Below are 13,875 nucleotides of genomic sequence, written 5' to 3'. Positions count from 1 at the left end.
GATGGAGGCAGTTTTCTGATTCTGTCAACAGGGATTTCAACTCCAAACTCAATGTAAGGTTGTGGCTCAGGGCATCTGTTACAAGCTGCAAAGAACCTGACTCCTAGGGACAGACACACATGGATGGCTAGAACAGAGCTTGCAAGGTCCTGGAAAATGGCTCAGGCGTGCCTAAGCTTATAGTGACGTTCGTTGCTTTACCCCTGGGGTGTGTGAAGACCCTGGAGAGACGGTATCCAGTTCCTTGTCTCAGCAACAACTAGTGGGTACTGGGGAACTTTGGGTGTCTGGTGGAGGGTGGTGTCAAACAATGACCTATTTTCTGGTTTCTTTACTCACAAGCCACACTGAACACTGTCTCTAACACAGCTCCATAGAAGTAGCTCAGAGATTTTGTCCAGGTTAAGAGGCAGTCTGTAACAACAGAGACCTCTGAAGCTCTCCCCCTAAAAATGGGCTTTATTTGGAACAGAGCATGGAAAAGTTCAAGCCTATAGGCGCTCTTTAAAACAATGGAGATTTTGGTGGTAATCAATTAAGAGGAAGCTGGCAGCTCCATGAGAGCAAAAAGCTCAACTACAAGCCAACTAGTTTACTAATTTACAACTAGTAATTCCCAGAAAGATTCATTGAAAAAGACAACTAAGGAGAACCCTTCTAGGGTGGGAACAAACCTCAAGGACTACTTCTGCAAAGGGGCTCAAATAATTAGATAAAACTGCAAAACAATTTCTGCCACAGGGAATGTTTGGGGAAAAAAATAGAACGATCAACTGACAATTTTGTGGAGCCTACAAGATGGGTGTGATGCTGACAGCCACACAGCTTAACAGACAGCCAGGGAGACTGACGATAATCTTCCTAAAGGAACACTGAGGCTGAGACATGGCAAAGGACTTAGGCTTCTTGGAAATTTCCAGTATTTGAGTGTTTTTAGTATTTGGAGGGATCCAGTGTTCTGTTCTCAACCAGAGCGATTTTGCCCCCACCCTGAGGACATTGGGCAATGCCTGGAGACATTTAGTCTGGTAGAGGCCAGGAATGCTGCCAAACATCCTACAATGCACAGGAAAGCTCTGATCCCCACAAAAAAGAATGATCTGACTCAAAATGTTAATAGTGCCAAGACTGAAGAATCCTGGGTTGAGTATGATGGACCAGTACTTGTGTTCATCAAGCACAGTTAAGGAAAGGACATGACTGGGTATTGGGTCCTCTCTGAAAGCCGCAGCATCGAGCAGATTTTGATCAGCTGTCCTTCTGCCTCTTGATCTTCAGGAGACATCAGTTCTTCCAGTGGCTCTTCTGATCATTATACCTAAAGGTCTCCTAATCTGTGGAGTCCAGATTCTCAGCAGGAGAACTTCAGCTCTTGGTTTTATTCTGAAGGTCAGTTTTTTTTTAAATCAGGAGTGTGCTTTGATTTTTAGTTTGTTTACTTTTTAGAGCCCACTGAACATGTTCTGTAACGTGCTTGAAATCTTGTAATTGGAATTTCCTTTTGCAATTTATTTTTTGGTAACAAATGCCCTATTTCAAGTAGAAGCCTATTTATGAGGGGACAGGACAAGTCCCATTTTACTTCAGCTGTTAAGTCCGTCCCCAAAATTGTTTGAAAGTTTTCGGTCTATTTCTAAAGGCTCTTTATCTTTATTTTATTACACTTTTGATTCTTTGTGCAATCTATCCTTGAGAGAAGGCTTCTGAAATGGCCCTAGTGTGTTTCTGGTTTTTCTAGTGCTCTCAAGACCATTTTAAATAATAAATTACTGTATACCATAGATCAAGTAACTTTTATACAATCAATAACCAGTGAGAAACCATAGTGAAAGAGAAGATTCCATTCACAAAAACAGACACACTATTTCTTATGCTATAAATTTGATGCATTGCGATGAAATAACCAATAGTTGAGGTTTACAAATGACCCAAAATTGTTATAAATATCACCTGATAAAGTAAGCATTTGAGATTTTCCAGGAAAAAACTGATGATAAATTATCATGGGAGAAGGAGTTATATATGTATGTATGACACATACCCCCCACCCTCACCCCCATGCTAGGCACTGTCAGGAATTTTTATTTTATTTTATTTTTATTGAGGTATAATTGACATGTAACATTACATTAGCTTCAGGTGCACACTGTGAAATGATGACCACAGTGAGCCCACTGACACATTTTAATGCAATCAAGATTATCATAAATATATCAACATAATTAGAACATACAGGAATGGTGGGGGAATACACACACATATCAGTGGAAGAAAAGAGAAACTCAGTGCCTATAGGAATTTACAAATTATAAAGGTAGAATTCCACATCACCAGAGAAATGTCGGAAAACTCAGTACATGATATCGTAACAGATTGTCAATAATTCAGGGGGAAAATACTGGATTTCTGTCCCATCCATTATCTCAAAATAAGTTTTAGATGATTAAGGATTTAAGTTATAAAAATACTCAAAGAAAACATAACTGCATTTTTATATAATCCTGATATGGAGATGATCTTCTGAAAGCCACTTGATACAGCTAACCACCTACAAATGAAAAACTTTTGTAAGGCAAAAATCAATCATACAGTAGGAAAAACAATTAGAAATTGGAAAAATGTGAGTAAACACATATGATGGGAATATATATTCTATAATGTGTTGAAAGACTGTTTACAACATAGTAAAGAAAACAGATGCCCTAATAGAAAAATGAGCACGGACCATGAATATATGGTCTACAGAAAAAATAATACAAGTGGATAATTCATCTATGAAAATAAATAAAACCTCACTGATAATTAAAGAAGTACAAATTAAAACAAAACATGATTCCTATTTTATCGGGGCCTATGAGACTGCTTTCCCACCGCTGATTTTGGGCAATTCCATCTGCCACTGGCCTCTGTCTCAGGTACTGTGAAATGAGTGACTTGTTCTCTTAGGACCTTTCTCACTTGCGAAAGACTCCAAGCATCTAAGCAAAGGTCTCTGCCTGGTGAGGAGTAAATTGACAAGAGAAGAGCAGAAAGATCATTGGGAGGACACTAAATGATACAAAATACCTGGTGATGATGGCCGACTTGGCATTTTGTGGAGTTGACTTCTTCTCTTCTCCCCAAACCAACATTATCTTTGATTCTACGCTTTGGCTTGAGTCATCCCATCACCATGGAATGCCTGCTATGAACCTGATTTCTGGTTCAGGTAAAACCAATAGATCAACAAGTCTTTTTGGAAAGGTTACCCGTCTTCCAGGGTTAATGAGCATCCTATGGAAAGAGAAAAAATGTAGTACCAGGATAGGTAGTTCTGGGCCCAGCTGTGCCCTTGACTCCTAGTGTGAGCTTTGATGTCTTGGCTAGACTTCAGTTTTCCCATCTGCAGGGTGAGGGTGCTTATCCGGATTATGTCAAAGGGGACTTCCAACGCCACATGCCATGGAAGGTTGTGGCTCAGGGCATCTGTGACAAGCTAAGAAGCACGTGGTGTCTGTGCATGCTGAACTCCTCCAGGCAGACACACATCGCTGGCTAGAACAGAGTCTTCTCCTCTGAGGAGCTTTCTGGACAAGGAGAGCCTAGGAAGTGGCCAAAGGGTGAGCAAAAATTACCAGGGACCCTGGCTACTCAATCCCCAAAGCTCACACAGAGCCTGCAGATATGATATCAGGATTTGATCTCAGCCCAAACCTCCTCAGCTGCGGAATGCTGTGTCTCGGGGAGAAGCATGGTAGCCATTGAGCTGCTCCCAATTAACCACATGCCTTCTGACTGTGCTGCCCATCTTGGGCATGTCCGCCAGCCTCTTTGGGTAATTTCACTAATATCACACAGCCTCCCACATCATGCTCGCTCCCTCTCCTCACCACTACATGCAGAGTTGAAAGTGTCTTTATGGGGCAGTAGGTGGTTTGGAGAATGCCCGCCAAGAGGCTTCAGGGGCCCTACTGCTCCAATTCCCTTCTTTTTACATTTGGTTAAACTTCAGGTCGGAAGCTGGGGCCAGACACAGAACAGAGGGGAGGGTGCTCACAGTGGGAACGGGGGTGGTTTAGACAATGTTCATTTCTTGACAGCTGAGCATACAAACACCATTCCTATAATTAGGGAGTCTCCTGTCGGGCTAGTGTTGGCCGTGGGAGGCAGAGCCCGGGTCCCCCATAGATGATGGGAAGTCCAGCCGCCCGCTCTCTCTGCCTGCTCGGCGGCCACCACGCGTGCATCGGTACTGGCTCAAACGACGCATGCACGGACTGTCGTGGCTGCGAGGGCGAGCGGTGGAAAGCGGACACAGAGATTAGTAAGAAGAGGGAATTTATTCCGGCAGCCAAGGGCTGCAGCATCTCACCGCCAGGGAGGGAGGGAAGGAGATGGCTGAGGCTTTGGCAGTGTGGGCGGACAAGAGGTGACATCAGCTTGCCTGGAGGCAGCAGGGCTGTGCTTTATTGTGATTCGGCAGTAAAAGACCTTGGGTGTTTTAAAAAAGTAAAAGACAACTGTTGGATCACAGATCTGTACTTCTGAAACAAATAATGCAACATATGTTAAGAAAAAAGAAAAAGAAGATAGCAGGAGGGGAAGAATGAAGGGGAGTAAGTCGGAGGGGGAGACGAACCATGGGAGACGATGGACTCTGAAAAACAAACTGAGGGTTCTAGAGGGGAGGGGGGTGGGGGGATGGGTTAGCCTGGTGATGGGTATTAAAGAGGGCACATTCTGCGTGGAGCACTGGGTGTTATGCACAAACAATGAATCATGGAACACTACATCAAAAACTAATGATGTAATGCATGGTGATTAACATAACAATAAAAATTTAAAAAACAAAAACAAAAAAAATAAAAGACAGGTGTTATTGAGGAATTCGTGTCTGCACAAAAACACTAGGCTGCAGACTAGGGAGGACCAAGCATCATGTAGCGTGGAAAAGTTGAGAATGTAAACTGGAATAAGAAGAGGGGCAGAAAAGTGATCCGGGTTTATTAAAAGTGAAATAAATCACTGCTGATGGAGAAACTGGTAACAGAGCTGTCTGCTGTGGAGCTCAGTATGAGAAGGCACTTTCCCAGGACATTCCCAGGGGGACTAGGGAGTGTGGTCTCCGTTGCAGAGGCTGTAACATCTATCCCAGTGGAGTTTCATGGGGAATTTGGAACCTTATGGAAATCCACAGAGGAGAGGCTACTTAATGCTTGTTGACTGCCCACTATGTGGAATTCTCTTCTCATAGGTTTAGCACCTTCCTTTTTAAGTCCGATGAGAGACAGAGAGGGCCTCCCACCATAGAAACTGAACAACCAGGCTCACTTTCATTCACCCCTGACACCTAGGGCTGCTCAGCAAATCCAATATACCTCCTGGCACTTTCGATCTCCCCGAGTGACTCCGAGCAGCAAGGATGCAAGGGTATTCTTTCCCAGGGCCACACAGTAGCCTTGTCCACAGCAGCACCCAAGTCAGGGCCATTGGTGGCCATGGCGAGTGTGCAGCAGTCCATTGCCCACATCACACAGTTGTGGGGCTGTGCTTCTGGCTGTGGTCACGCCGCCTGGAGGCTCTCTTTCTTACAATACCCCCTGAGCTTGAATTTTCATCATCCCCAGAGCCACATTTTGCAGATTGGGTTCTTAGGGGAGCAGGAGCTGAGACAGAGTGAGGGGCGCAAGTTCCGTTGCAAAGGGCCACCGGTGAAAGTACTGGAGAGAAGCAGGACCGGGCACGGACAGGGAGCCATCACTACGCAGACCTGACGGCATCTCTGCCAGCCTAACCGGGAGCTCTGGAGCAAGCATTTTCCATTAGAGGAGTCCTCCCTCCGGCAGAAAGCACCGCAGCCTTAGCCTGTCCCTGGCTGGGGGTCCCCAGCTCAAGCACCGTGGTAGTGCCTGAGAAGCCCTCAGGGGCTCGTGCTCCCTGCAGTGGATGGCCAGGGGCTCCTTTTTAAAGGGGGTCTGAGCTGCACCTGTCCCAGTCAGACCCCAGTGCCGCCCTTGTGCTGCGGGATGTGCGTCTCTGCGGGCATTGGAGGTACAGCTCCTCCGGGGGGGTGCTCTTCCTGCTGGAGACCACAGAAGATGGGGGTAAGTGGGGCAAACTTCGGCACCAGCCCCTGCAGCTGTCCCTCCTCCTCCTCACCCTGCTGGTCACTCCATTCCATAGCCTCCTTGTCCTCGGCTGCCATCAGGGCTACGCTCTGTGGCTTACCTGGTGGTGAGACCCAGACCCTCCTTCTGAGGGGTCACCACACCCTGCTCGGGCCGGGGCAGCTGCACCTGTCCATTCACGGCCGCACGGGGAAGATGCCGAGAAACTCTGTGCCTTTCCTCTGGGCATCTTCCCTGCTGTCCCCTGGCTCTGCCGGGCCTGTCCTCGCTCTGATCCCGTCTGTTTAGGAAAAATCTTCTCGGATTGGTTTTGCAGATCAGGTCCTTAAGAGCCTGCCCTGGAATTCTCCTGATGTTTGTCCCCAGCCCGGCTCTGTAAAGCTGAAATATCATTTCCCACCAGCCTTGAGCACAACAGCCCTGCCGTTCGTCAGTGCATCAGGGAAGATAGTCGCTGGTCCCCTCTGTCCTCTCACTAACAACAACCATGCACGCCACACCCAACAGCGTCCTGCCTCCCTCCCTCCGCCTCCTCACCCTCAGGACAGCAGCCTGAAGGGGTGAGGAGAGAAGCTGGTCTGAGTGGCCTCAGGATGATTGTCTCTCCCAGTACTTGTTTCCACCATGGTGCTTCATTTTATTTATTTCTGCTTCCTTTCTTTTTATCTAGGTTAAGAAGGTAGAGGTTTGCGTATTCGGTAAATATTTTTTTTTAAATAAGATTTTGATTTATTAATTACAGCTACTGTTTTCCCATCCTCAACCTCATAAATTTATTATTTTACCTTTACTATTATTACTTTTTTAGATGTCCCTTGGTTTACTCTATCCTTTTTTTTTCCTGGCTTTTTTGATGTAAATTTTGATGTGCTTATTTTTATTATTTTGTTTTCATTGACGTAAGTACTTCAGGATACTCTCCTCTGATCTTCTGTATCCTTGTTTTTTGTTGTTCACGTGAACCATCTTACAATGATAGTGTGTTAAATTCTATCGTTGGTGAGCTGCAATCTATGTCTCCTTGCATATCCTGAAGTTACTTTTTTTTTTTAATTGAAGTGAACTAATATGATACTAGTTTCAGGTGCACAACATAGTGAATGGACAACTCTGTGCATTATGCAGTGCTCACCATGATAAGCATAGTCACCACCTGTCATACAATGTTACTAAAATGTTATTGACGATATTCCCTATGCTATCCTTTTCATCTCTGAGACTTATTTATTTCATAACTGGAAGTTTGCACTTCTTAATCTCCTTCCTCTGTTTTGCCCATCCTCCACTCCCCTCCCCTCTGGCAACACCAGTTTGTTCTCTGTATTTATGAGTCTGTTTCCATTTTTTGTTTGTTTGTCTGTTTGTTTTGCTGTAGTTACTTCTTTGTGAAGGAGAATGTTATATGTGTTATGTGGTGCTTACAACGGACATCTTTACGGTGAATTGTGGTTAATAACATTAAATGTGTCCTTCTGACAACTTGAGCAACAAAATAAAATGCAACCCAAAGTATAAAATGTCTGTAAGTCCACACTGATATAGTTAAATGAAAAAACAAGGAGGACAGACAAATCTCCCATACAGATTAATTCCAAATAATTGAGCTTCCTCCCCCTCAAGGAGTATCTTTGTTAAAAATTTATTTATTTTTATTTAAATCCAATTAACATATAATGTATTCTTGGTTTCAGAGGTAGAGGTCAGTGATTCACCAGTCTTATATAATACCCCCGTGCTCATTACATCACACGCCCTCCTTAATGTCCATCACCCAGCCACCCCATCCCTCCACCCCCCTCCCCTCCAGCAACCCTCAGTTTGTTTCCTATGATTAAGAGTCTCTTATGGTTTGTCTCCCTCTTTGATTTTGTCTCGTTTTATTTTTCCCTCCCTTTCCCTCTGATCCTCTATTTTGTTTCTTAAATTACTCAGCATCGAGGAGTATCTTAAGTGTGGGATATGCACAGTGACTTTCTCCCTGAGAGAATGATATGGAAAGAGGGAGGGGAAAAAAGGAACTTTACAGTGTAGAAGCCTGATGAACCCATCAGCCTAATGATCAGGTCAGCATCACCAATGATAAGTCAGCATCACCAATGATAGTACATACCCTTGACATGATGTGATGAGAAGGACACTCCCCCTTGGTGGTCTTCCTCCAAAAAACCCATAACCCCAGTCTAACCATGAGAAAAAAACATCAGACCTACCCAACTGCCTAATCAGTGCCCCTCTAAACTGTCAAGGTCATAAAAACGGGGAAGGTCAGAGAAACTGTCACAGCCAAGAGGAGCCTAAAGACACCCAACGGCTAAATGTAACATGGTATCCTGGGTGGGATTCCGAAAAATAAAAAAGAACATAAGGCAATATGAATGAAGTTTGGACTTTAGTTTACACTAATGCATCAATATTGCTTCATTAATCATGACACCCACACCAGAGGAACGTAGGGTGTTTGTTAATACTGGGAGGAATGGTGTGCTAGTCCACAGAATGCTGTGCTCTACTCAGTCTCCTTTCTGGGATTTTCACACTTAATGGAGCCATCCTCCCTGGGAATGATTTTAGGTCAGTTCTAGGCTCTCCATTCATCTCCTCTTCTTGACACAGATATTTCTGGATCTCACTTTGCTCTCTGAAAAGGGTAGAGGCAAGAGTTCATAAGATACCTCCTTGAAAATCAAGAGTCTTTTTAGTAAAGGTAATTTGAAGTTTTTGCTGTTCCCTGACTTTTGACTATATTGATGTCAGAGGGGTTATGTGGTTTTCTTCTTGTTGTTGTTGAATTCTATAGTTGTGAAAGAATGTACTTGAAGATTTAAATTGATAAGGACACCAGCTACCCTGGAAGTCTGGCGAATTTTTTCTCCAGCTTTAGTGAGATGTGAGCGTCCACTGACAGATGAATGGATGAAGAAAGTGTGGTATATTCAACCACATAAAGACAGGAGTTCCTGTATTTTTGACAGCATAGATGGACCTTGAGGGCATTAAGCTAAATGAAATCAGCCAGACAGAGAAAGGCAAATACTGTATGATTTCCCTTAGGTGGAATCTAAAAATATCAACTCCTAGAAACACAGAGTAAAATGGTGGTAGCCGGGGTGGTAACCGGAGGGTGGAGGAAATGGGCTGGTCAAAGGGCACAAACTCTCAGTTACAAGACCAACACATTCTGGGGATCTAACGTGGAGCGTGGTGAATAGTCAACAATGTTGTATTGTATCCTTGAAAGTCGCTATCAGAGAAGAGCCTTTATGTTCTCACCATAACAACAGAATGGTAATTATGTGAGGTGACGGATTTGCTAACTACCCTTATCATGATAAACATTTTGCAATATATATGTGAATCACATGATTACATGTACACCTTAAATTACACCCTATGTCAATTTTATCACAATAAAGCTGGGGAAAAAAGTAAATTGAAGAGGTAAATGTTGATATCTTCCCCATGTGGCATTTTCCCATTCAGAAGCACAGCATTTATTCAATCTTCGTGAACAGTTGTGTAGGTTTCTTTTTCAAGTTCTGCCTACCTCTTGTTACGTTTATTTAAAGGAATGGTATGATTTTGTTGATATTATAAGTGGGATTTTATTCTATTTTATTCTATTTTATTTTTTATTTAAATTTTAGTTAATGAACATACAGTGCAATATTGGTTTCTGGAGTAGAATTCAGTGATTCATCACTTACACACAACACCCAGTGCTCATCACAACAAGTACCCTCCTTAATGCCCATCCCCCATCCAGCCCATCCCCCACCCACTGCCCTCCATCAACCCTCAGTTTGTTCTCTATCGTTAAGAGTCTCTTTACGGTTTGTTTCCCTCTCTCCTTTCTCCCCCCTTCCCATTATAGTCATCTGTTTTCTTTCTTAAATTCCACATGTGAATGAGATCATATGGTATTTGTCTTTCTCTGATTTATATAAGTGGGATTTAAAAATTTTTATTCTGATTATTGCTCGTTTTAATAAAAATGGGATTTATTATGTACTAACTATGTGACTGTGGATGGTTACTGAACCTCTCATGGCTTCAATCTTTTAACAAAATTAAAGATATGAGATAATACCCATTTGAGAAGGTTCTTACAAGAAATAAATAGGACAATACATATAACACAGTTAGTATAGGATCTGGAACAGAAGTAGTCAATACATAAACTAATCTTACTACTGGTGGTGTTTCTTGTACTTGTCAGGCCAGAATTTTGGGCATGGCTCTTGCCTACTTTCCAGGATGTCCTGCTATCACGGGTCCACTGCAGTGCAGCCAGTCCCCTGGAGAATGAGAGGGAGCCCTGGCTTGCATGCCTCTCAAAGGACACAGTGCTCCCTGTTCTCTCACCCCGAGGCTCTGCCCCCCACTTCCGCTCACAGCGGGAACCCAACACAAAAAGGAGAGTTGTCTCAGGGCCAGAATGTCAGGGCTAGACCATACTTGCCGAATAATTACATCCAACCCCCTCAAATTGAGTAGACAACTGAGGCTCAGGGAGGGAAAGACGTTTGTCTGAGGTCATCCAGCAAGTGGGGAGGCTCGGCCCTAGAACACAGGTTCCCTGACTCCTAAGCCTGTGCAATTTCAACTCCATCCCAAATTCTTTTTCTGGGAGAGCTTCCTTGTTCAAGGGCAGTGAAGCTGGTGGGGCAAAAGCAGAGCCCTGAGGTCGTTCGAGTTTACCTAACACACACCCTCCACGGTGTGCACCATTCGAATCTGCCTGCCCCCACCCTGTGCGTCTCCGGAGGACACGATTCACCACCCACGCTAAAGGATCAAGGGCTTGGTGTGTCCTGGCTCCTCATTCACATCTTAAAAATAGAAAGCTGGGGGACGGTGTGGCTTAACCCAAAGGAATTAATTGTTAATGGAGGCATCTCAGGCAGGAACAGGTGAAATGCTTCAAGAGCGGGGATTTCCCTGCTTCTTTCTGTGGCCTCTTGGGAGGATGTGGAGCCCTGGGGAACATGAAAAGGAAAGGCGGGAGGGAGCTACAGGGTTAGCCACTAGGGTAGGTTGGTCCCGCTGGCAGGGCTGTCAATAGCTAGGTCAGGTCACGGGGTCGATGGGAGAGGAAAGAAACAGCCTGCAGTTTGTGTCCTGCTTAGTTTCTTATTTCCCTGGGCTTAGGGCAAAGGCAGCATTCCCTAGTGAAATGCAGACTCCGGGTCTGGGGTCGATTAGTGGATTTCTAGTATTAAGCCCCAGGAATGGGCCCCTTGTTTCGGCCCCCGCTCTCCTTCACACCCACCAGGGAGAAGGAGTCCCAGCCCCCACCCATCTCCCTGGGGTGCCCGGAAGCACAGGAGTTGGCAGAGCCAGAAGCAAACAGAGCACAAAGTCGTCTTTTATTACGAAGTCAAGAAGGGAGGCAGCCAAGCCCAGACTTGGGCATCCTAAGCAGGAGGTGGAATGCCCAGGGAGGGAGAGGGCCGTGCGACAGGGGCCGGGACCAGCAGCCCTGGGGACTTCCCAGGTGCAGCAAGGACAGGCTCCACCTGGCTGGGAGAGAAGAGAACCGGAGAGGTGACTCCGCCGCTCAAAGCACTCAGGGGCAGTGGGGGGCAGGGTCACGTCCAGGTGGCAGCCCTTTCAGGACTCGGTCACAGGCTCTGAGACCCTCAGTCTCTCAGCCACCTCCCCGCAACCTCTCTCTCACCCAACCGGGGTCATTCCCCATTGCTCAGCCTTCTCTGTGCCCTCAGGGTCCTCTCTTCCTCCACCTGGTTCTCACCTCACTGGGGATCCAAGCAGGCCAGCCCACAAGTGCCCTTACAGCACTTCTTGGCCCCCGGGCACTCGGTGTCGCTCAGACAGCGGTTCGGGGGGTTTATCATGGCGCACTGGATCAGAATGTGGGGGCAGAAGCCAGGCTTAGTGGACACGGCACCTTTGGCTTTGACTGGATCTTGACCTTTCACCGGAACACGACCTTTGTCAGTGCCTTGCCCTTTAGGAGGAACTGTTGAAAGAACAAATGTCGCCACATGTAGTCCCCGTGTGCCAGCTTCACTCTCTAGCCTTTCCTCCACGTCCAGCCCCTGCTCACTGCTGTGTTGTCCAAACTGCAGCCTGAGGTGGGGCAGGGTTTTCTGGGCTAGCTGCGGTCTGTGCCCCGGGAAGGCTGTGCCCCAGGCTTTGGGGAGAGGATCTACAGAACCACGGTTCCCTTGGGTGTCCATTTATCCCCCCAACCTCCATGACAAGTCCTTTCAGAAGGAGAGGCCAGACTGGAGTGACTCGCAGAGGTGAGAAGGACACATGGTGCTCCTGGGGGAGAGGGGAGAGCCTGAGACACACACCAGGAGGCCCAAGCTCCTTCCCGGCTCTGAAGATTGTCTGGACAGTGTCCTCCCTCATAAAATGGGGGGGTCTTCAAACTACATGGCTTCTGAGGTCTCCTTGGTGTGTAACCTCCTTTTAGAGGCTGATTACCCAGATACCTTCAGGGGGCAGACAGGCAAGGGCCAGACCCCACACCCCGGCCCAGATTCCTGGGGCTCCTCACTTCACTGCACATTCTGCCCAGGTATCCACACCTGAGGCCATGACCATGTAGCAACACTCCTTTTAGCATTAGTCCTGGTATCTCGGTCCTGATGTGGAAAGCATGTCGATTCCACTGGACAACTTCCTGCTCTCTCTGGACGCAGTGGAAGCAGCCACAGACCACCCATGGGCGCCTGGGTGGCTCAGTTGGTTAAGCGTCTGCCTTCGGCTCAGGTCATGACCTCAGAGTCCCAGGATGGAGTCCTGCATCAGGCTCCCCACTCCGCAGGGAGTCTGCGTCTCCCTCTGCCCCTCCTCCATCATGTGCTCACTCGCTCTCTCACCCTCTCAAATAAATAAAAATTTTTAAAAGAAAGTGTGAGATCCAGCCCTGCCCACTGCCCCAGAGTGCTCCTTGGCAGGGCCCAACCCAGCCTCACCCAGGCCACTTGTCTACTCACCTCTGGTGACACTGGCCTGTGCCACCAGAATCCCCAGGCTAAGGAACACCACCAGGACGAAGAAGCTGCTGGGCCTCATGTTGTCTGAAGTGTGTGGCTACAAGCTGAAGTTGACCCATTTTATGCAGCCCAGCGTGGCCTGGAGCCAGGAGGGTGGGTCTGTGGTTTTCTATGAGACAACACCTACATTTCCTAATTCTACTAGGAAGGATCCACCCCTATTCTGGAAGGGAACTTGGGGCTTTCCCCAGGGATTTTTCACAAAGATAAATGGCAGACACTGTGTTGCATCACCTCTGATAGCCCCGAGAGCTGTCCCACTTTCTCACAGAGAAGCAGGGCTGGCTGTGGGCCCGGTGTTCTGATTTCAAAGCCGAAGATTTCCCCCATCACGCCCTGTTCCTGCAGGCCCACCGAGACCTACCCTAACTGTTCACCCTTTCCAGCATCAAGCTGGGCTTTGCTTTCATGCCCTCTTGGCCCTAAGGAAAACTCTCGAAGGCAAATTTGCTTTGAAAATCTAATGACACATCACTACACGGGTCATCTCTGAGATGCAGCACATAAGTAATCAGGAAGGTGGGATTCTAGATCTCACATAACAATGCTAATTAAAATAATGCTGGGTGAAAAATTCAAGTCTCAAGAGAAAATATTTTGAATTATAGGCTTGCGTATAAGGTTCAAAACTAAGAAACACTAATAGATTGTCTAGACTTACTTATATATGTGGTACAACTCAATTACGCGGGGGTGGATGAAAATGAGGAAGCTATTCACACAAAATCTAGGATAGTGAT

General features: G+C 46.3%; 1 protein-coding gene across 2 annotated transcripts; it reads right to left on the bottom strand.

Annotated features, from left to right (window-relative positions):
* Positions 1 to 11,444: 11,444 nt before the first annotated feature.
* On the bottom strand, positions 11,445 to 13,210 carry PI3 (peptidase inhibitor 3). Of its 2 annotated transcripts, none has more exons than XM_027622358.1 (3): positions 13,076 to 13,210; positions 11,860 to 12,087; positions 11,445 to 11,627 (listed from the first exon to the last, which is right to left on the bottom strand). In XM_027622358.1, the coding sequence occupies exons 1-2, from the start codon at positions 13,152 to 13,154 to the stop codon at positions 11,861 to 11,863; spliced, it is 306 nt and encodes a 101-aa protein (XP_027478159.1). In that variant the 5' UTR covers positions 13,155 to 13,210; the 3' UTR covers positions 11,445 to 11,627; position 11,860. The 2 variants fall into 2 exon arrangements, with proteins under 2 accessions (XP_027478159.1, XP_027478160.1); XM_027622359.1 differs by having other exon boundaries at positions 11,445 to 11,623.
* Positions 13,211 to 13,875: the final 665 nt, after the last annotated feature.

This window comes from Zalophus californianus, chromosome 8 (assembly GCF_009762305.2).
Source record: "Zalophus californianus isolate mZalCal1 chromosome 8, mZalCal1.pri.v2, whole genome shotgun sequence".
NCBI classification, from domain to species: Eukaryota; Metazoa; Chordata; class Mammalia; order Carnivora; family Otariidae; genus Zalophus; species Zalophus californianus.
Note: the sequence above shows the minus strand (reverse complement) of the source record. Positions and strands in the feature narration are given on the sequence as shown.

Excerpts from the sequence above, each read along its gene's own strand:
- PI3 (XM_027622358.1), bottom strand. The coding sequence starts at position 13,154 with ATGAGGCCCAGCAGCTTCTTCGTCCTGGTGGTGTTCCTTAGCCTGGGG. Across the intron at positions 12,088-13,075 it reads ACAGGCCAGTGTCACCAGAG|TTCCTCCTAAAGGGCAAGGC; the intron begins GTGAGTAGACAA and ends TTCTTTCAACAG.